Source organism: Adiantum capillus-veneris, chromosome 28 (assembly GCF_014529385.1).
Source record: "Adiantum capillus-veneris isolate H3 chromosome 28, ASM1452938v2, whole genome shotgun sequence".
NCBI lineage: Eukaryota > Viridiplantae > Streptophyta > Polypodiopsida > Polypodiales > Pteridaceae > Adiantum > Adiantum capillus-veneris.
In genome coordinates, this window is record NC_140958.1 from 84229101 (window position 1) to 84252208 (window position 23108).

The window sequence follows — 23108 nt, forward strand, 5'->3', positions numbered from 1 at the left end:
GATGCCCATCACCCCCCCCCCCCCCCCCGCCCCCCCCAACCCCCTTCTTCTCGACCCCCCCAAAAAGAGGCGTGTTCCTACTCTTTGGTAGTGTCATTATTGGATCCAGGTTTTAATGATGCTTGCCCAAGGTTGTTGTCACAAACTGCTGACGTGTCAAGTCAGTGAAGAGCAGAGCCAACCTTAAGATCACGACCAAGGGGCCTAAACCCTAAGAAGAACAAGCAACAACAGAAGAAGAAGTCCTACCAACTTATGGGATAGCGTCCGATGGGGCCCAAGAGACATAAAGGAATAAAATAAAGCAGGACCCACCAGCACATAGCTCAGATTTTCCGTTGATTGCTGACGTGGCACAACTGTACGGATTTTCGTGTTTCACGCTGACAGTGCTATCGTGGTAGATTTCCGCAAAACGCGCTGATAGGGCTGACGTGGCAGTTGTACGGATTTCCACAAATTGTGCTGGCAGATTTTAGCGTTTTTTGGACCAGTTGCTTTTGAAGCTTTTCATTGTAACTGCTTTTCAGGCCAAGGGCCTTTAAATATGAGGTTAGGGCTAATTCTCTCACATGCTTCCTAGAGAAGGTGCAAAGTCTAGAGTACCGGCTTGTACTGTGTTGATGCAATATAAAGAAATACCGAAAGGGACGCCAAGGTTTGGGGCCAATACTCTCTAGGGTGGAATTTCGCAACTCCGTGTTGCGTGTCGTCTCTCTCTCTCTCTCTCTCTCTCTCTCTCTCTCTCTCTCTCTCTCTCTCTCTCTCTCTCTCTCTCTCTCTCTCTCTTTTTTTTTTGGGAAAATCAGGGCTGTATATTACTGAGTACAATATAATCCCCAGCGGATGCCAAAATAGCCTATCACGTGGGGTGTACAAGCTGAATGTAAGGTTGAGAGCCACTATAGTGACAACTCGACTAGAACAATGTCATGGTGGTCTGTATGATGAGTGGAGGAGAAACCACTGAGGAGGTGCATAACGCCATGTAATCTGTCCACCTGTAAGTGTGAAGAAGAGTGGAGATCGGGCCCAACGCCGAAGAAAGTCAAATCGACGAGCCTCGGCTGCTCTAGATGTACCTGAGGAAGAATCCCACTGCCAAATGAGGGTGTGAATGATGTCCAGCCAAATGGCAGTGAGGATATCCGGTAGGAGCTGTGGAGCCGCACTGAGAATGTGAAGACAACGAGCTCTCCAAACATTCCATAGTGCAATGCTAGTGATGACTGAGAAGATTTCATCACGTGTCTCAGGATCCCCCTGCCAAGCAATCTGTGGTAACATAGCCAAAGTCCCTCGCCGATAACCAGTCGGGGTAAGCATAAGAGCTGGATCTGTGTCTGAGACCTCGTAGAAAAGATGCGGTCCGGGCATCGGCATCAACCAGGAGACAGATCCCCAAGTGAGAAATCCATGCTGAACACCAGCTCTGCTAAGTAAAAAGCAAACTGCTAGCCACACTACATGAGAAGACGAGCATGACCAAAGACAGTGTGCAGGTGACTCAGGTAGGCGCAAAGAACAGCGAGTACATAACGGATCATGACCCATAGAAGCTAACCAAGTCCCAACTGGAAGTCCTGCATGTGCAATCATCCACAGGAAAAAAGAAATACGATGAGCCACATGTAAATCCCAGATGGCTGACCAAAACTGCTGTAGATAGGCATGGGAGAGACCTGAATGTAACCAAAAACGCATACGAGTGGGCTGCTCTGGGTGCTGTCTCATCAATGCGAATCGTCCAATTCTGACTGTGTACTCAAAGAATGATACATGTGCACCGGTGGGGTTAGAGTGCGGCCAATGCCACTCTCCTGGATCCCAATAAAGCTGAGATAGGGCACGACCCTCCCACACCCAAAGCCTCCAAAGTGCAGCATCAGCGGAAGCGAAACGGGGGTCAACACAACGACGCTTCCCGCGGGAGCCAACTACTCGTATGGCCGCCCATCGAGCGCCGGGGTAGACAAGGTGCGGAGAGGTGGTAGCATATGTCAATCTAGCATGCATCCCCGGAGAGTAGTCAGTATGAACTGTGAACAGCATGGTGTCTAAACGAACTAATAAGAGAGTGCTCTGAGCAAAGAGGTCTTCCCAGCCACAGTGTGGAGGCATCTGAACCGTGCCTCGCATGACTGCGTCCCAGTGTGAAGGAATGGCAGAGTCAATCTCAAGCAGTCTGTCTGTTACCCCGCGACCAATGTCATAATGTTCTGCCACAAAATCTGCATCCAGCATACGTGTCTCATGAAACAACCGCATAGAGGCAGCAGGGCCAGTGTCCCAAGCAGCCCAATCAATGTGAGTCCTCTCTCCAAGCTGACCGGGTGGATTAACTGAAGAATCAAGAACTGCATCATTCCAAATGAGAGGCTAGCGCTCAATCTCCTCACGGCATGAGAGAGGTGAGCGTATGATAGCTCGTCGCATGGATACCCAAATCTGAAGGAGCGATCGGATGAAGGGTGAGAGAGTGCTGGTGCACAAGGGGGCATCCGTAAAGAGAAAACGATACCCTGTTTGCCAAGTATGGCCATCTCTACTGCCGAGGCGTGGAGTCGTCGTGGAGAGAGCGGCCTGAAGAAGCATTTTCCAAGATTCTTGGCCGGGAAAAAGACCCCGAACAATAAGCTTGGTAAGAAGGGCGCGGCTCTGTAATTCTGGATCAATAATGCCAAGGCCACCCGCTGACCTAGGACAAATAATTGTGGACCAACGAACTCGAGCATGAGTGTCAGTAGTCCCATCTGTGCCACTCCATAAAAAGTTCCGCACGAGTCTGCGCAGCTGAGCTATCACACCAGAATGTAGCATCCACCAGGCGGCCATATACCATATTGTAGCTGGAATGACCTGGTTGGCGACCAATGCACGGCCAGCCAACGACAGATGACGAGAAGACCAATGACATAGCTTCCTGCGAATAGACTGTAGTATGGGTGCAAACTGCTGCTGTGAGGAAACGTCAAATCCAACCTGAAAGCCCAGATATCTGCATGTCTGACCTGGCTGCAGCCATGTGAAACCATCAGTTACCCCCCAAGTAGGTATGTCATCACTGCCAACCAGTAACCCATAGGATTTATGCCAGTTAATGCGCGCACCACTGGCAATGCAAAAAAACCTCCAGGGCCTCCCACATGGCATCAAGAGCTGCTACCAAATAGCGCAACATCAGCATAGTGTCATCAGCAAACTCCTGATCGATAAGGTCCGGAGCTGAAGGTACTGGCATGGTCAAGCCACGAAATGCATGACTCTGAGCACGAAGAAAGTTGGACAAAGTCTCTCCCACAAATAGATACAGATATGCTGCTAAAGGACATCCCTGACGGACAGATCGAGAGAGCTCAAAACTGCGACTGACACGACCACCAATAGTAATAGCATTGCTGGCAGTCTTGAAGAGAGCGGAAATGCCTCAGATCCATCTCGAAGGGAAACCCATCCTGGCTAATGATCCTTCGAGAAACTCCCACTCAACACGATCGTATGCTTTCTCGAAGTCAAGGATGAAAAAAGCTAGAGGTTCAGAAGATGATCTGGCCCACTCTACTGCCTCATGAAAAGTGAAGATATTATCCAATAAGCATCGATCCATGACAAAGCCTGTCTGAGAAGTATGAATAATATTTGGTAAGAACGGTCGCAAGTGATGGCTGATCAGTAACGCTAATATCTTATAGACCGAAGGGAGTAGGGTAATAGGTCTCCACTGGCGGAGCTGAGTGGTGTCACTCCCTTTCGGAATAAGAGATATGAGACCTGAACAAAGATCCGGATGCATATATCCTGATGCAAAGATATCCTGACAACCACGAAACAGTGGTATATGCAATACATCCCAATAGGTCAAAAAGAAAGCTCTAGTGAGGCCATCCTCGCCAGGACAGGAAGATGGATCTAGACTCGATAGCAGCATAAAGCTCTGCAAGTGTGAATGGAGCCAACAAGATCTCTGCCATAGTGTCTGTACAACGACGTCGGGTGTGTTGCCAGATCTGCTCACGGGCAAGTAAAACCTCAGTAGTGCATACATCAGCAGTGAACAAAGCCTCAAAATAATCTGCAGACATATCAAGGATAACATCAGGATGCATATGAAGTGTTCCCTGAGCATCGCACAAAGTCCGGAGGGTGGTGCCAGGAGGGCGCTCTTTATGCGCAGCGAAGAAGTCCTTATTCATTCGATCAGCTTTAGCTATCCAATGAGATACTGAAGCATGATGAGTGAACTCGGACCTAGCCTCCTGTACGCGACGAATTTCCTCTGTGAGCTCTGCCTATCTAGCAGCGAGATAAGCATCCTGAGGCCACTCCTCAAGCAAGCGCTGAGTGGAACCAGAGGAATGTGGAGGTCAGACTCACGTACTCTCAACTGACGATGAATATTAGCAGTCTGATCACGGCAGTAAATACTAGACTGAGTAATGCAATGGGCAAGGAACTCTACAGGGGGACCACAATAAGAAGCACCCGTGGACCACAAGTCACGAATCTACTGCTGCAAAACTTCAGTGGTGAGAACACTGTCAGGGATCCGACAGCCTCGTATCTGTGCAGAGGATCTAGTGAAAGAGATAAACAATGAGATGGGTAAATGATCTGAGAGGCTGGTCCCTCGCCAAATAGTAGTAAATCCACCTAGAGCTGCTGCCCAAGGGCCAATGTAAAAACGATCAAGTCGCTCTAATAATCTTCTCTGCTGTCTCTGAAACCCCACCGAGTAATGAAGTGTAGCAGGGTGGTGACCAAAAGAGGGTATGTGCCAGGCGTCAACACCTTGAATAGCTAGAAGAAATCGATCCCAAGCTGGCTGCTCATCGGGAGAAATGGATGATAGAACTGGAGGAGTGATCGATCGCCAGTCAGAGTCGCTCTCGACGTTGTTGAAGTCGCCTCCAACAACCCAAGAGTCTACAGCAGGTAGAGCAGCAACCAAGGAGGACCAAAAAGTAGCTCTCTCCCGAGGAGTAGTGGGTGCATATACTAACATAAAACCAATGATAGAGTCCCGAATCCGGATAGAAACATAGACTGCCCTGCCAGCGACAAGGGTGCCATGCTGCTGAACCCCACTGAAATGCATACATCGCAACTCTGTCCATGAATGCCCAGAGCAGGCTCCCAAAAAGTGTGAGCGCCCGAGGGCATGAGATTACCAAAGGGAGTGGCAACCTTATGCTCCTGTACTAGTAATATATCCACAGTGCCTACTACATGAGCGTGTAAATCTCTGCGAAGTAAAAGCTTACGTGAACCTCTTACCCGAGAAGTTTGTAAACCATTAGCATTCCAAGAAACTACATGTAAATCCATAGTCTGCATGAAAGAATTGGTAAAGCATCTGACTAACTGCGCGTCTTCTTGGAGGCAGCTAGGCCATCCAAGGGATGAGTTTCGGACGGAAGGAAAGCAACCCGCAAGCCCTCTCTAAAATATGGTGTCTCATTGCACCAACTGCGAACCTCAGCTTGTTTACATTGCATTACCGATGCTGCAGCTTTGACACCCCAAATGCGCATAGACATAGGAAGCACCACATCTGAGGATACATGAATGATCATAGGCAATGAATAGCAAGCATAAACATCACTCCATTCCATAGCACCAATACATGAAGGGAAGTGTGGAGACAATACATCTGGAGCGGAAGTAGACAACCATAAATTAAGTTGAGCCATAGTTTGTGCATGCACAAAATGCAGAACCTGATCCTCTCACCATTCCTGCGCTGCATGGAATGGAAGGAAAAAGGAATGGGTAGGCTGAGAGCGACTGCCTATTAAAGAGGGAACACAACCTGGCTTGTGATGCATAAGGTAGAGCTGCACCCGCAATGGTCCTTCTGAGTCACCGCACATTTCAGCCCGATGAGTGCCCCAGGAAAGAGGGCAAGAGCTGAGAAAACTGCGTGGGACGTAAGTATAAGCGGCTGAGGGAGGGGGTGGACCAGAAGGAGGAGGGGGGGGAGTAAGGGCGACAGGGAGAGGAGGAAAAGGGAGAGGTAGTAGCGGTGAATGATCCATCTGCATGGGAATAGGGACCTCGGGAAGAGGGGAAGGAGTGTGCAGGGGAATAGCAAGTGAAGGAGGAGCTGGTAGCAGAGGTAAGTGATCCTGGGCTGAAGAAGAAGAATGGTGAGGAGAAGCTGGGGGTAAGGGAGTGGCGGAAACTTGAGAGGGAGCAGGAGAGTTAACACTGGGGGCTGCATGCGGGGTGGGTTGTTGACGAGGACGGAAGGAATGGTTACGACCTACTGTCTGCCAAGCAGTCTCAGTAGGAACTGAAGCAGAGGGAGGAACATGGAGGGTTGAAGCTCTGGGAGCACCCGTAGGCTGCTGAGGTGCTCGAGTCGTAGTAGTAGGAACCGTCTGTGGATGCTGACCACGTGGCTGAGCATGGGTGCCACGAGCCGGCTGTTGTTGTCGCCGATGGCGTGGCTGAGTGGGGCAATCGCGTGCCAAGTGTCCCATCTCGTGACAACGTAAGCACTGTCCTGGGCGGCCAGTGACTACCATTCGGCAAGAGTAGTCTCGATCACGCACAGCCACAGTAACTGTATCTGGTAATGAAGTATCCCCAAACACCAGGACCTGTATGCGAGGTGGACTAGATGAGAAGATGCAGGATCCTGAACTACTGTGCCAAAATGAGCAGCAATCATCTGAAGGAGATGCTCATCAATAAAATGGAGAGGCATATCTGGGAAGGAGAGCGTCAGAGGGAATCTGGGAATAAGATGTCGACTGTCAAACTCCTCAGTGGTAAACTCGGGATACCATCTCGTCAAGTATATCATTCTGCCATCAGAGAGTATCAGAGAGCGAGCCAGGAGAGCTGAGGCAGCGGCGGGATCTCAAAGACGTACCATGAATATACCTCTGCCAAGGAATGTAAGCTCTGAGACCCGTCCCTGAGTAGTGTCCAATGCAGTCTGACACCAATCACGTATAGAAGAGCGAGGTGGAGACTGTCCAATCATCCGGCCAACCAAGGCATGTTGTGCCAATTGTTGAATTTTGGAGTCAATGCGTGTCAACAGGTCACCAATACAATCCACGCGATACGCAAGTGGTGATGGAGCGCCATGTGTAGCACTCAAGACCGGCAAAGCCGCCATGAAGAATGGGCGAGACTGGCAAACGGGAAAAGCAAGATCCGAAGTGAAGCTGGAACTCTTTCTCTCTCTCGCTCTTTCGCTCTTTCTCTCCTTCCCTTGCAGGCAGTAACAAGATGCTCACAGTGAAGGTTTGCGGGCTGTTAGGGTTTCGGGGAATTAGGGTTTCACAGGATTAGGGTTTCACGAAATTAGGGCTTGCAGGTGGGGGCTGTTAGAGTTAGGGTTTCACGGAATTAGGGGTTGAAGAGGCTGTGATGCGCAGGTACTCGAAGGCTGTGCAGGCTGTGACGCGCAAGGCAGGCAGACTGCCGGCTGTGACGCGCAGGGCCGGCACACTGCAGGCAGTAGATCACGCGGCGCCAGGTAGGCTGCAGGCCAGGCAGGAGGGTACGCGGCAGCAGCAGGTTGCAGGCCAGGTAGGCTGCAGGCAGGAACGCCGCGGCAGGCTGCAGGCAGGAACCTCTCTCTCTCTCTCTCTCTCTCTCTCTCTCTCTCTCTCTCTCTCTCTCAGTTCAGTTGTTATTGAAGTGCTAAAAGTCTGTTCAGTCTGTTCTTTTCTATTGGCACGTGGTGCCCGTCTTGTGACAGTTGTCTCTTATTCAACATTCTGGCATGCTTGCATCCTAGTCTTAGGCTCCCCTATCCTAGACCCGACTAGCTAGGTCAATTCATTTGTAAGAGCTTACAACTCCATATTTGACTTAACACAAACCAGAAACATATCTTAAGAGTGATGTCACAAAATGACGATGTGGCGTACACACCCCCGTAAAATGTGCTGATAGGCTGTACGGACATGCCACGTGGCATCAAAACGTGGCAGGGCTGTACGGATTTCTGTAATTTGCACTGCCTTCTTTTTGGGACAGATTTTAGACCAGATGCTTTGGGGACTATTTGCTTTTGAGTTTGAAGCTCTTGGGGCTCTGTTTTTGGCATCCCTTGTAAACTTTATAGGAGCCCTTAGGGCCTCACTCTACAGAGCATCTAGACATAGAGTCTAAGAGCAGAGGTCCCTCGGGAGTTTTACTTTACAATGATTAATGTTAAAGAAATACCGAAAGGGGCGCCAAACTTTGGGGCCAATACCTTTCTGGGCACGGAATTCCGTCCGGCCGTGTCCTCTCTCTCTCTCTCTCTCTCTCTCTCTCTCTCTCTCTCTCTCTCTCTCTCTCTCTCTCTCTCTCTCTCAGAGTTCAGTGATTATGAAGTTTCAGTTCATGTGTTTCTATTGATTTCTCAGTTGGAGTGTCCAAGCCTGTTACAGTGGTATCAGAGCATAGAAAGATTCTTCTTCTACAGAGGATCCGATCCTTTTTTGCAGCACATGTAGTTTTTTTTGAAAGAATCTTCGTGGCTTGACCCCGGACTTATCAGCCACTCCCACCCTTCGTACATCGCTCTGTCTATAGGGCATAAGCCATAAAGAATTCTAGATTACTCATGGGTTCTCTCGGAGAATCTGACAGAGATAACACCTTTAGGTGGGCAGGCAAAAGAAAAGTTGAAATCCCGCGTGGGAACTGAAGAAAAGAATGAAGATTTGGACAAATTCTTGGTGGAAAATTTTGCCAAAGCACAGTACAAACGTCATCTGCACGTTGACACATATGTGAAAAGATTGATTAAGTACTCTAGAGACCCAAGGCTTGCGAAACACCTGAAGAATTACCCACTTGATGAGATTTACTTGAGATGTCGTGAGGCCATTGCTTCCCCTCTCAGGTCGGGAGGAAAGTTGAAAGAACAGACGAGTGTAGAAAAGCGGAACCTGTGCTCGCAGGAAGAGCCGGACAAAATTCTTGAATAGAAGATGAACCAGAGGACCACCAGAAGATAAGCCAGAAAGTTACAGAGTAGTAGCTGAGCGCAAAAAAAAAAAAAAGATGAAAGAAGGATTGGTACCACATTGCATGGGGAATGACCCGAATCAGATGAACGAAAGCACAAAACTTTCCCGCGCATGGGGCAAAGTGAAAGATCAGGAAGCCCTCATTTTCTTTGATGGAGGAGCCAAGGCCAACTTATTGGCGGCTCGACTTGGAATTACGCTCGATAGGCTAAGGCCACAGGTGGAGGCAGTTCTAGCAGCACCCAGACGGGAGATTGGCATTCACCTGTCATTGGCAAACTTCGTTTGCATTGTCAGGGGTATTCAGGGCACGAGGACTTTTATATCATGCCTTTGGATGGGTGTGATATTCTCCTAGGAAACCCTTGGTACCACAAGAACAACGCCGTGGTTGACTATCGGGCTAAGAAAGCGACAGTGACGAATGAGAAGGGCAAAGAGATTGTACTTGATGGAAAAAAAAACTGAAAGGTCGAATATGTTTGACCTCAAAAAGGAACGACAAGATTTTCTGCAATAGAGACTGATTGCTTCTCTACGGGCGTACCAGGTGAGTTGCCTCCTTCACGACCTGAAGATCACATGATTGATTCCTGGTAGTACACCACCGAACCGGCCACCTTAGAGAGTTAGCCAAGGCCAAAATAAAGAAACAATGAACCATAACAGATTTCCACATTACGAAGATCGATGATATACTCGACAGACTTCAGGGTTTTACTTGCCGAATTGATATGAAGAGTGGTTATCATCAGATTTGAATTGCTCCTGGAGACGTCTACAAGACAGCTTTCAGGACGACTTTTGGGATTTTAGAGAGTTTTACAGGCACTACGGAAGTTATAAATGCGAAAAAGAGCGAATTTTTCTTCCCTAAGATACACTTCCTGGGACATATATCTCAGCAGTACGGGTAAGATGGCCCTGGCCAAAATTGAAACTATTTGCTATTGACTTGATTTGAAGACTGTTCATATTATCGGTGGTTCATTCGGAAATTCGCAGAGATAAATTCTCCTTTGCATATGCTGACTCCGAAAGGAGTTCCTTTTATTTGGGACCGACAGAGATTGCAGCCTTTGAGACTCTCAAAGAAAAAGTTGACTACTTGACTCGTGTTGGCCTTACCAAACTTGCAAAAGCCATTCGAAATTTATTGTGATGCTTATGGTCACAGTTTGGGAGCAATCTTGATGCAAGAAGGCCATGTAATTGCTTATGAGAGCAGGATGTTTTTACGTCTTGAAATGGTTGAACAGATTTATGAAAAAGAGCTATTGGCAGTGATCCATACTCTTACTCAGTGGCAACACTATTTACTCGGAGCTGATTATACTGTCTTTACGGATCATTAGAGTTTACGCTACTACTTGTCACAGAAGCAGTTTTCGGAAAAGCAGATGCGATGGGCTACCCTTCTGTCAGAGTTTCACTTCCATATTGTCCATGTTCAAGGACAGAAGAATTTAGTGGCAAATGCATTGTCTCGGAAGCCCTTGGTTCTGGCTATTTCCACAATTCATCACAAAAGCTTCGAGGATATGGTTGATCAGTACGCCACGGATCCTTACTTTGTTGGATACATGATGGGGTGACAGTTTCAGGCTATTCCATACGGGATGGCTATTTGATGCGGAAAACGATGTTGTGTGTTACACAGCCCTTGAGGGAAAGGTTTTGGCAAAGTGCCATTGTCCACCTTTTACAGGCCACCACAGCATAGATACCACCTTGAAGGGTGTGGAGAGTTACTTCTATTGGCCGAGGCTTAACAAGGATGTGGATGACTTTGTTCGCAATTGTTTAGTATGCTAAAAGGTCAAGTTTTGACAGGCATAAGGCACACGGACTCTTACAACCTTTACCCACTCCCACCCGCCCTTGGGAAAGCACTGCGATGGATTTCGTCTTTGATCTCCCCAAGACTCTAAGTGGGCATGATGGCATTTGGACAATCATCGACAGATTCGGTAAACAAGCCCACTTCATTGGTAAAGAAGACAGTTAAGCCCGATCATTTGGCGAAACTGTTTGTCTCACAGATTTTCTGAATAAATGGCATGCCCGAGTCCATTGTTTTGGACAGAGATCCCTAGTTTACTAGGTTGTTTTGGAGGGCAATCTGGGAGAACATTGGCACGCAGTTGCAGTTCTTGTCCTCGTTCCACCCACAGATAGATGGACAACTTGAGATAGTCAATTCAATGGAATTGGATTTGTTGAAGTCTTATATCTTGAATCAAAAGACTTAACGGGAAAAGTATTTGCCCTTGGTGGAGTTTGCCTACAGCAACACACGGGGAAGGCGCCATTTGAAGTATTCAAGGGTGCTAAGAAGGTTCCTCGATTTCTAAGCACCAAAGACAAGATTCTTTTGAAGTAAATTTGAATTTTTTTTTAAAAAAAGTCTAGAAGGTATGGAAGGCCATCTAGCCGTTTAGAGGAGCAGATTTCGTTCTCTTTTGACAGTGACCACATCAACAAGAAAACCAACGAGTTCAAGGAAGGGAGTCAGGCCGTCAAATTTGAGACGTTTTAGACTACCACGACACCCACCGAGCCCTTGAGTTTGTACAATAGTTTGACGTCGCCTTCTCTAGAGAACGGTTCTCAGAACATTCTAGGGTGCGAAACACGGCATCTTACTTCAAAGGAACTGTACCAACATGGTGGTCTACTCTATTGTTATGCAGAGAAGCACCTGCGACATGATTTAGATTCAAGACAATTTTCACGTCAACTTGGATATCAGATGAATATGCAGCAGATGTCATCACGGCTTGGCATCACTTGAAAATGACTGAGAACAATACATTGGATGACTACTGCCAGCGGTTTTGAGATACTTATTTGCCAGTGTCTTCGTTTCGAAAGATTACTTTGAAAGACCAGATTGAGCGGTTTTGTTGTGGTTTGCCAAAAGAGATTCGAGACCATCATTGAATCAGAAGTCTGCCTCTATTCAAAGACTTATGCGACATGCTAAGGAACGATTTGGAACGCATGCCGGCTCATTGACTTATCTTACGGACAGGATAGTATCCACCTCAACAAGGCAAGAGTCCGCCAGATTGAAAAGAATGAATCAAGGAAACCAAATACAAGTTCATCAAAGGATTCCAGAGAAAGAGGATCATATGATAATGCGTCTTAGGGTTCCGATGATTGAGACTGACGTGCCAATGGACAGGGGACACGAAAGATGCTACCCACAGGTCCCAGGGCAGAAGGAAAGAAAGGAAAAAGGGAATCAACTGGTAGATCAGAGAATTCCCTAGACCCAGGATAAGATTTTGGCTACTGCTTTTGCCAAAGTGCACAAGGCTCTTGAGAAGTTTCAAGCACGGCATAAGAGGGCAACCGACAGGATTCGACACAGCTTGCAACTGAGCTTGTAGCTGAAGGAAGATGACTGGGTGCTCTTAAGGTTTGAGAAGGCACGCCTAAGGAAATGAAAAGATTCAAGAGAAGATAAATGATGTATTGTTCAGATTGAAGTTGCCAAAAACTTGGAAAATTCACAATGCTTTTCAGTCTGTTGAAAAATTTCAAGGGTGAGGTGCCAGTCGACAGGGAGCCTGACAAAGTGATGACGTGGCAAAACTACCCGGACACACATACACACGTGGCTGACAAGCTGTACAGACAGCATGACACGCGGCAGCAGTACGGAATCCCACAAAACGCGCTGGAGGTGCCAGTCGAGAGGGAGCCTCACAAAATGATGACGTGGCAAAACTGCTCGGAGACACACACACACACGTGGCTGACAAGCTGTACGGACAGCATGACACATGGCAGCAGTACGGAATCTTGCTGGCAGGCTGATGTGGTAGATTGTACAGATTTTTGCTTTTCACGCTGGCTGCCGACGTGGCAGGGTGTAAGAGCGATTACGATTCTTTCAAGAGGGGGGTATGTCACAAAATGATGACGTAGCGCACCCCCCCGTCCCCGCACATGAGTAAAATGCGTTGACTGTAACAAATTGCTGACGTGTCAAAGCCTAAAGAATGGAGCCAACTTACAGATGTGGCCGAGGGCCCTAAACCCTAAGAAGAACAACTAACAGAAGAAGTGTCATAAAGTTGTCCGAGAGCAAAAACCCTAACCCTTGTGTCTGCCAGAAACCCTAACTGCTGAAACCCTAACCCTAAAACCTGCAAACCCTAATTTTGGAGACCCTAACCCTAAAACTGCAAAAACCCTAACCCTAACCCTAAGGGCAGCAAGGAAATTTCCAAAAATTGCGCTGGCATGATGACGTGGCAAGCTGTACGGATTTCAACGTTTTGCGTTGGCTGATGTCATGGCAGGCTGTACGGATTTCCGTGATTTACGCTGGCAACTTTTTGGCTTTTTACTGTAAACTGCTTTTGGGACCTAGGGCCTTCAAATATGAGGTTAGAGCTCATTCTCTGGCATGCTTCCTGGAGAAGGTGCAGAGAAGGTGCAGAGTCTGGAGTACCGGCTTGTACTGAGTTGATGCAATATAAAGAAATACCAAAGGGGCGCCAAGGTTTCGGGCCAATACTCTCTGGGGTGGAATTCCACCACTCCGTGTCGCGTGTCGTCTCTCTCTTTCAGTTGTTATTTGAAGTGCTTAAAGTTGTTCAGTCTGTTCTTTTCTATTGGCACGTGGTGCCCGCCTTGTGACATTGACAGGTTGTACGGACAGGCCACGTGGCAGCAGTACGGAATCCCGTAAAACGTGTTGGTAGGCTGACGTGGCAGATTGTACAGATTTCCGCATTTCACGCTAGATGCTGACGTGGCAAGGCTATCTGGATTTCTGTAATTTGCACTGCCTGCTTTTAGGGCAGATTTTAGACCATATGCTTTTGAGGACTATTTGCTTTTGAGTTTGAAGCTTTTGGGGCTCTGCTTTTGGCATCTTTTGTAAACTTTATAAGAGCCCCTGGGGCCTCACTATGCAGAACATCTGGATGCAGAGTCTGAGAACAGAGGTCCCTAGGGAGTTTTACTTTGCAATGATTAATGTTAAAGAAATACCGAAAGGGGTGCCAGACTTTGGGCCCAATACCTCTGGGCACGGAATTCCGCCGAGTCTCTCTCTCTCTCTCTCTCTCTCTCTCTCTCTCTCTCTCTCTCTCTCTCTCTCTCTCTCTCAAAGTTCAGTGATTATAAAGTTTCTGTTTGTGTGTTGCTATTGATTTCTCGCTTGGAGTGTCCAAGCCTGTTACAAGTGCCCATAAGACAAGGACCCTTCGAGCTCTTGCTCTATGATCCATATATGTGTTAGCATAGAATATTCGTTAATTGGAATACCAGCACAACATGTGCACGATGCACACACACCTCACCTTCCTACCATAAAATGATGGTTTAATGTAGCATGATTGAAGTTTTAGCCTTAGGTAGATAATTTAACCCCTAAGCTGAACCCGAGCTTCAAAATCACACATTGGGTAGTCCATGCTCTCCAAACAATCCTATTAGGATGATTCCTTGCTACTTTGCACAAATCGTCTAGCGCATCCCAAGCTACCCACCCCCTTCTGTCTCAAGGGTGGCACACATCTTGCCTTGGAAAGAGAGTATATTTTGATTGCCTTCTCAAGCAATTGGGGTGTGGCCCAGGCCCCTGGGTCAGCACCTCCATTTCTCATTATTCACTTCACCTTGGCCTGGGGCAGTCCTCCTTGTCCAACTTGAGGGATTCCTCATGTACTCTTGTAGATGGTCTATGGAAAATAACATCTCATTTGTTATTCTATTCTCTCTCTTTCTCCTCTCTATTGTGGTTAACCACTTGCAGTGGCATTCCTATCTGCAACCGAAGTGACTGATGGTGAATGCTCAAGATGTGTGCTCAGTGCATACTCAAGGTTCCTTTTATTTCATGAGAGAGATGTGCAATAGACTAGAGAGAGAAGAGAGAATGATATTGTGAGTTAAGGTTCTATGAGTGATAGAGAGAAGAAGACTAACATCGGATGGGGTTCCAAATCCCTTTGGGAACACTCCCCAGTGCCTGCACCTAGCACACACTGGTCGTGCTCATGTGCAATTAGAGGGTATGCAGAGTAACTAGACATGCACATCCTGCGTACTGGCTCACAAGGGAGCTGGAACGTTTCCTAGGCTGTCCTAAACCCTAGAGATAGGAGTTACAGCTTGTCCACATGCACATAGAATTAGATGTGCACATGACACGCATTTAGGGTTTGGGCCTGTATGAGGGGTGGCACACGTCTTGCCTCAGAAAGAGGAAGCACCTATTTTGGTTGTCTTCTCAAGGGATTGGGGTGCGACCCCAAGCCCCTGGCCCACCCCTCCCTTTCTCATTCTTTCACTTCACCTTGGCCGAGGGCAGCCCTGCTTGTACAGCATGAGGGATTGGCATCTGTCGTAGCGTCTGGTAGTCTTGTAGATGGTCTATGGAAAATAACATCTCTCTTGTTTCTCTCGGGTCTCTCTTTCTCCTCTCTTTTCTGGTTATCTATGGCAGATCTTTGCATAGCATGGTAGCAGAGCTGCACACTCCTGACTTGGTATCAGGGTCCATTTGCAGAGAACCCCAAAATCCATTTGCGCTTTTTCTGATTCCTGTTGTTGCTGCAGATTCAACCCCTTTGGAAGCGGAGCTAAATTTACCAAATCAAGGCCTGCCTTGGAAACAAAAAACTGAGAAGTAAATAATCCTATAATCGTGAAGGAGGGGGTTCCTGCAGTCACAAAAGAATTGTCTTCAACTCAGTCGTAATGTACATTTAAACCATATGTGTGCAATCTCCCTTCAAAGAGCGGTATATCTGGTAGTAGTTTCTGGTCTGTTTTCCAGCGGATTGAACCTGCGCGTGATGGATCCACAATCCATTGCCTTGATTCACTTGGCTACGTCCACCCTCTTTGCAACAACCCCATTGATCGTGCTTGATGCACAGAATTACAAAGCAGAAGTGCTGCATTTTCATCATGGACAGCCATGCATCTACAAGGGGAATGTTAGCAGTGCCTGGAATTGCTATAAAATAGCAATTCTCACCCCTCTGCACCTGTATTGAGCGGACAACACCACCCTTCGTTGCGTCTTGATACCTTTGCGTCTCTCTTGCTGTTTCAAGCATTTGTGACAAGCATGCCATAGAGTTTACTTTTAATGCAGATGCATCTTGAGGATTTTGTTTGTGGTTTAATTGGTGGTTCTCTGTTGATCTTGGACCTCGATACATCCAGCCCAAATCTTTCAGCCTCTCAAGGGGGTTATGACTAGTGGATTTCTTGGATATACCTATGCTTGAACTTTGTAAACACGAGACCCGATCTTGAGGAGATACTTAGTGTTTCCAAAGACTGATGTTGGTTCGACCAACAATTTGGCATGGAAGAAAAAGATCTGAAACTTGTGTAGGTTAAGGGGATGGGCTAAGGGACGAGTTTCTTTTTCCATTCTGTATTTTTGTACCAAACATTGAGTTAAGGGAAGGATGCATACCCTTTAAAAGGATGCCTTGAGAGAAGTTGAGACATTCTATTCCCAATCTGAGTCTTTATCTGAACTACTACCCATGACACTCAAGCTGGCTCCTAAGCTGCGGCTAACTGTTGTAATTTTATGCCCACTTGATTGTGTTGCTGCCTTTCCTAATCTCTTCATTTCAATAGGGTCTGATTTTTCATACTGCTAGCCAAAGTCTATGAGGAGAGTGTAACAAAAAAAATCCATCCGATATTTTTGTTTTTCTCCTTGGATTCTTTATGCTGTTTCATTGGTATTAAAGCTAAGAGTAGCTGCAAGACTAAGAATCTCGTAAAGGAAAGTCTTGTGCAGCTAAAAATTTTAACAATACCTACTCGAAAACATAATGTCAGACAAAAAGATTACAGTCCTTTTCCTTCAGCAAACAGGTTGAAGAAACTCTTTTGCAAATCATTTGGAGTCATGAAATTTTGGTGCACAAGACTTTTCAAAGTCCTACGGTCAAAGATCCTCAAAGCACAGAATTTTAGTAGCAATAGATAAGTAGAAAGACGAGTACTTTGAGTCAGTTTTGAACCTTCTTGATAAGCTGCACATCATAAGATCTACCATATTTGTTCCTTATTAACATTGCGAGATCTTTCCCACAAAAGCTCCCATCATCAGCACCAATAATGTTCTCTAAGTTTTTTCGAAACGAGTCTTGATTTGCCTGCTTATGAACATCAGGACAACAAACATAGCTTATAAGAGCATACCCCTAATTTATTTACTGTTTTAGACACTCTAAAAATCTGAATTACAACTGGCACTATGGCCTCATATTTAACCAGTTAGGTGCTAAAAGCAACCCTCACAAGCAGAGTGTTAAAAACAAACTCAATCTGTAAAAACCACCATTGACTTTTGCCACATAAAGGCCACCAAAAAGGAACAGCGCAGGCTGCTGCCATGTCATCAACCCGGCGTCCATACATGGCTGCCGTCCATACCGCTGACACGTCCTCAGTCCCATCCGTGCAGATGTACAAATGCCAATCCTCTCCATGCAGTAGTACAGCCACCACGTGCTCTGTGTGAGAGGTTGTCCACCTCTTTTGTATGTAAAAGTCCAGTTAGCCATCCCATGTATGTGTGTTTGACATGCCACATCATCAAGTTGTCACGTCTTCACTCCCATGTTCCTCCCCTCCCATGCAGACACACGCATGCACCCACTTCTATTTCCCTTCCCATGTAGCCTGTGTCAAAATAGGCAGTGGAAGAAGCAATGTAGACACAGACTGGCCTCCAATCTGATGAACACCTCGACTCCAATCTGGCTCGACTCTGATAGGATCCTTTGACACTAGAGAACGCCTGCAATGCCACATACATACACAAGGCAATTGTGGAGAAGATAGATTACTGAGGAAAAAGAGACAGGACATTTGTGAGAGAGAGAGAGAGAGAGAGAGAGAAAGAAGAAGAAGAAGAAGAAGAAGAGAATTTTAACGTCGTAGGAAACTATCCCATAGAACCAAATTCAGTTGCATGGCCAATTCAATCTTGCTAGGACCTAATTCAGATGCATGGCTAGAAACCTAGAGGCTTATGTATGGGAATGAGTTCATTTCAGCGGACCTTCTCGTGGGAAGGTGCTCTAAGGTCAACAAGCTAGAAAAGTTTAATCTAAGTGAGATCAAGAGACCAATGAGAGACAAATGGGTAGACATGAAGTGAGATGGGAGAGAAGCATTGAGACATGGGGAGCATTGCTTGTGAGATGCCACCACAATGTGATAACTCAAGCATGTATGGAATGGAACAATGAAATTCTTGGATAGCATAAGTGGGAGGGGTCGATTGGCATGAGCCCCTCAAAACACATTGATTGGTCCAGAGTTTGGCAAAGTGGTTTGTGTCCATTTTCATCAAATGGCATAATGCTGCATGTGTTGCGGTCATCTATTGTTGCTTCCCATTGGAGAAAAACGTTTTCAATAGATGTGAATCTAGCTGATCACAAACATCCCATAGCTGTGGGGAAAAGTAGAATTGATGACAAGGTGATCTCTAATGCTTTGATTGAGCGGGAAACTCTTCAACCTTTGACAATATCCGAGAAATTGGAGAGGTCAACATTGGAAGGTATAATGATGGATAAGCTCATGGGTCTTAGCTTTTCTGCAAACACTCCCTCAAGAGAAGAAGAGTTTTATGGTTTTCTTGATACCGTTACTCCGCCATCTTCCGAGTGTTAACAAATCTTGGAAACTATCAAAAGAGAAAAGGGTATTAGATCTATGGGTCTTGAGTCAATCTTAAAACTCAAGTATAAGAGTCAATATCCCTACTTGCTTAGTGTTCTTTTCCCTAGTCAACTAGGTGTTGGCCAACAGCCTCATGTTTTCCAGATGTGTCTTTGTTCTTCTTTTCTTCATCTTCATGCCATTATCATTTGTTGTTGTTGTTGTTGTTGTTGTCATCATTTTCATCTTCATGTCGTTGGTCCGGTTTGTTGAGACCTTAAAGATCTATCAAGGAGAGTTGAACTCAAGACCTGTTATTCAAGAGGGAAATGGCATAACCAACCTGTTATGAGAGAGAGAGAGAGAGAGAGAGAGAGAGAGAGAGAGAGAGAGAGAGAGAGAGAGAGAGAGAGAAATGAAATGTTATATTAAACGTCTTCAAAAGGCCAAAATAACCTATGAGACCAACCTGATACAATCTTGGTGTATCTAATACAATGTTTGGGTACAAAATAAAAATGAAGTCAAGTGAAAAACTAAAATCATCATCATCATCAATGTCCGAGGATGCCTAGCACGGGTGTTGTCTGAGAAACTATTGCATCAGTCGTTGAAGAGCATCGTCGATGTTCACCTCTGTAAACAATCATATTGGACGTCTCCCATGTGATAGAATAGCCTTGATCCTCTGATGGAGCCTCCGTTGATGTGGTGGTCGCCCTCATAGACGTGGGCGTCTAGCTCTCCCAAGCTCAATGGCTTTGTCGACTAATATACCTCTGGTGTAGGTGGGCTCTGAGGACTGTTGTGAAGCTTGCTCATATGACTGCCAAGTCCCTGCTCTAAAGAAGTCAGCGATCTCCCTCTATGAATGTCTCCCACTGCCTGATCTCATCAAGAGACCCTCTTTGTGTCTGTGCAGCTCTAGCAAAAACAACCTAAGTCATCTATGATCCTGATATCTCATGACTTGAGCCAATGGTACAAAGTCCTCTTTGAATAGACAATGAGAGCAGCCTCGTATCTCATAGTGTACCAGAGAATGACATATGTGATGTAACTTTGTCTCTGGCTCTATACGACACAGCTGGCAAATCTTGGCCTGTGTCGTCGGTAATCTCCTAAATCTGTCAGTCTTAATCTCTAACTGATGCGGTTATGTGTGCATCTGACCAATAGCACATTGTATCCATGGGATAGATGAGTGTCCATATAGGCAGGTTTGATCACATATCCATCCTCTGTTAGTTGGAGAAGATGCTCCCTATAGAAGGCCATCTTCGTGCCCAACTCCTGTGTCGGCTATATCCATGTGCTCCTGGTATCTAGCTGAATCAGATCCTGACGTATGAGTCTAGTGATCTTTGTCCATGTGAGAGATAGGAGGGGTGCATCTAAGGAGTATTGGAACGGAGGCGGTCTATCCATGCTGAAACCATGTGACTGAAACCCTGATGTCATCTACCCATAGCAGGATGTTGTATCCCCTTGTAGCGCTAGCTGTCAGGAAGACTCAAGGGCTAGCCGAGCATATCTCTCTAGGGAGGTCCCATAAACTATGCATGAAGGATACCGATCTAGTAAGTGCCTCGACCACGAGACGGAGCACAGCTAGCTCGGCTTGAATAATCTCAAGTAGCACTGAGGCCTTAGCCCGAATCATCCAAGAGATCATAGACACTAAAGGCCTCTCCATACATCTCCATCCATCAGTAATACCAGCTCTGCCATGGTGGTCCACTGAGGGTCCCCATATCTGAACTTCGTAAAGTATAGCTGAAGCCACTAGAGCGTCAAAAAGCCAGAGCTTTGATCGAGGCTCTTGAAACTGAACCTGCGAACACATTCTCTCCAATCCTCCCAAGGCTGCATAAGCTCTCGTCAGTCTAGTCTTTGTTGCTCTCCTTAGTGAAAACACCGGTCCACTGAAGACTACCCCAAGATAGGTGTATGCATCTGATGTCCACGACGATGAGGTCGATGCTAATGGCTGGAATCTGAAAACGCTAGGTCTTCTGATGGGATCAGGTCGTACGGCCAAGCTACGGGCTGATATGTCACCCAAGAAGTCTAGGCTGGCTGGAAACTGAAAAACGCTGGCTGTCCTATGGGCTGAAAACTGAAAACGCTGATGGATCTGTGATCTACCGCAACGGGATGACGGCGGCGAGGCTCTGCTACGGTGATCGGGTGCAAGATCTGCGACGCTACTGTTTATGTGCACGTGACATCCCCCCCTTTTCAAGGTGAGGTACTGGTACCGAGCTGTATGGCGTCTGTAGAGTCCACCAACAACTCTTGAGATCTTGCAAAGTACTCTCCACCGGCCACTTTGCTGCGTGGGTCGTGCAATACTTGAACTTCATGAAAGTTTGCAATGCTTGCTTCTTTGGACCGCGCCGAAAGCGACAGAATAATCTGCTACGGCTCCAATGCTCTAAGTTCGTCTATGATCTCAGGTTCATCTCCTTCAAAAATCTCTGCTCAAGAATATCCCTGAAACCACTTCAAACACAAAACCATAAACATATCCGTTCCTTGTCGAGTGCTTTTGGGGGAAAGTGCTTTTGAACTGATTGCTTTTGGGGCATCCCCTTGTAAGAATAAAAGAGCCTGGGGGCCTCACTCTAGAGAGCATCTGGACGTAGAGTTTGAGAGCAAAGGACCCTCCAGAGTTGCACCTTGTGATCAATAAATAAAGAAATACCGAAAGGGGCACCACTCTTTGGAGCCGATGCTTCTAGGCACGGAAATCCGCTGTGCCATGTTGACACTCTCTCTCTCTCTCTCTCTCTCTCTCTCTCTCTCTCTCTCTCTCTCTCTCTCTATTACAGTTCAGTGATTTTGAAGTTTCTCTTCGTGTGTTGCTATTGATTTCTCGCTTGGAGCGTCCAAGCTTGTTATAGTGCGAAGGATGAGCTGTTTGGCTTTGGCTGATGCGCGGGTTTTTTTGACGATCGTGCAAGGGCTTTGATCTTGCATTGATCTGTGGCTGTCGAGGAGCCAGACTTCCCAATTTTAGTCTGTTTTCTTAGCTTGCCCCAAGAGTACCTTCACTTGCTACCTCAACTTGGACATCTTATAGGTACCAAATTCAATCCCCCGAAGCAGCTATGAAGGCAGTAGGAATCCCCACTCTTTCGAAGCAGTTGTGAAGGCAATAGGGCTCCCTACTCTTTTTCTTGTACATGACCACGCTCCCTACCGTGAGTGGCCGACGGGAGAGGCAATGAGTCGAGTACTCGATACTACCAACCAATGCTTTATTGCCGTCAAATGGGACATTTGCGAAGGCTTGCCCTTGTCAAAGACCTCAATAGTGGCCCCAAGCATAGCCACAAAAGAATCATACTCAATCGGAGTCACATTATTACAGCCGATCTACTCATCTACCTCGACGACACATGAAAATGAAAATCCTATGATGGACGATCGTGAGTGGCAACAGGTCCATGGATGTCAGAGGGGCCAATAGTGGACCAACACCACCATGGCGGTGGCAAACCGTTTTGACCCCTTTGAGACATTAGGAGAAGACTACACAAGAGGATGTCCACCAACCATCTAAGCCACCACCTAAGGACCCTAAGAAGTTCATCTTCCCCTCCCGGCTACCTCCTCTGCTCCCTCAAATGTCCGTGTATCCTCCCACAGCTAACCCGTCGTGGGGGCTGGAGGACTGGGTCAGGCAGCCAGCTTTTGGGCCTATATATGAGCAGGGGGGGTACCTCTTCAGAGCATTGCAATAGAGCCCAGAGGGGGGCACCCTCCCTTGCGTGCCCCACGGGGGGGTTGTAGCAGATGTAGGGCAGCCAGTGTTTTGCTGCACATCAGCCAGCGTCTTGCTTTAGATCAGCCCAGCGTTTTTGCTCAGCGAATCAGCCCCAGCGTTTTTCATGGGCAGCAAATGCAGTGCTTGTAGATCGTCTCTACGATGTAGCATTTCCTCAGGGCAGCCTTACACAAGCCTTGTGATCATGCAGTGGCAGGGTTTCTCATCCGAGATCCAAGTCCAAATCTAGATCTAGCCAGGAGGAGGAGCACCAGATCTATGCTCTCAGGGCATGTTGGAGATGGTACCCTGGCAGTGGTCTCGTGTACAGGAGCATGCAACAATGTCAATAGCCGTCACAATTGTGTGTACCTTGGGTCTATCCATTGGGCATGTTAGGTCTATGCAGGACCACCCTTGGTAACTTGCATAAGCAACTTGTTACCAACATGGAGAGCCTTTCCCAGATCTCTCTCTCTCTCTCTCTCTCTCTCTCTCTCTCTCTCTCTCTCAGATGTCCTGTCTTTCTACCTTAGTAATCTTTGTTCTCCACAAGTGTGCCTTGTTCTTGTATGAGGCATTGCAGGTATTCTAGAACAAAGTCTAGGTGTCCACCTGATCACAAGCCAGTTCTTGTCTTCATTGCATCTTCCGTTGCCTCCTTTGACATGGTTTCAGAG

At 46.8% G+C, this 23108-nt stretch overlaps 1 protein-coding gene across 3 annotated transcripts in view; it reads right to left on the reverse strand.

The window, feature by feature from the left end:
- LOC147420788 (uncharacterized) overlaps positions 1–23108 on the reverse strand; it is a 42871-nt gene that overhangs the window by 12354 nt on the left and 7409 nt on the right. For all 3 annotated transcript variants that reach the window (XM_086504189.1, XM_086504188.1, XM_086504187.1), the window contains one exon: positions 17003–17137. In XM_086504189.1, coding sequence (XP_086360315.1) covers positions 17003–17137 — 135 coding nt within the window. The remainder of the gene's footprint in view (positions 1–17002; positions 17138–23108) is intronic.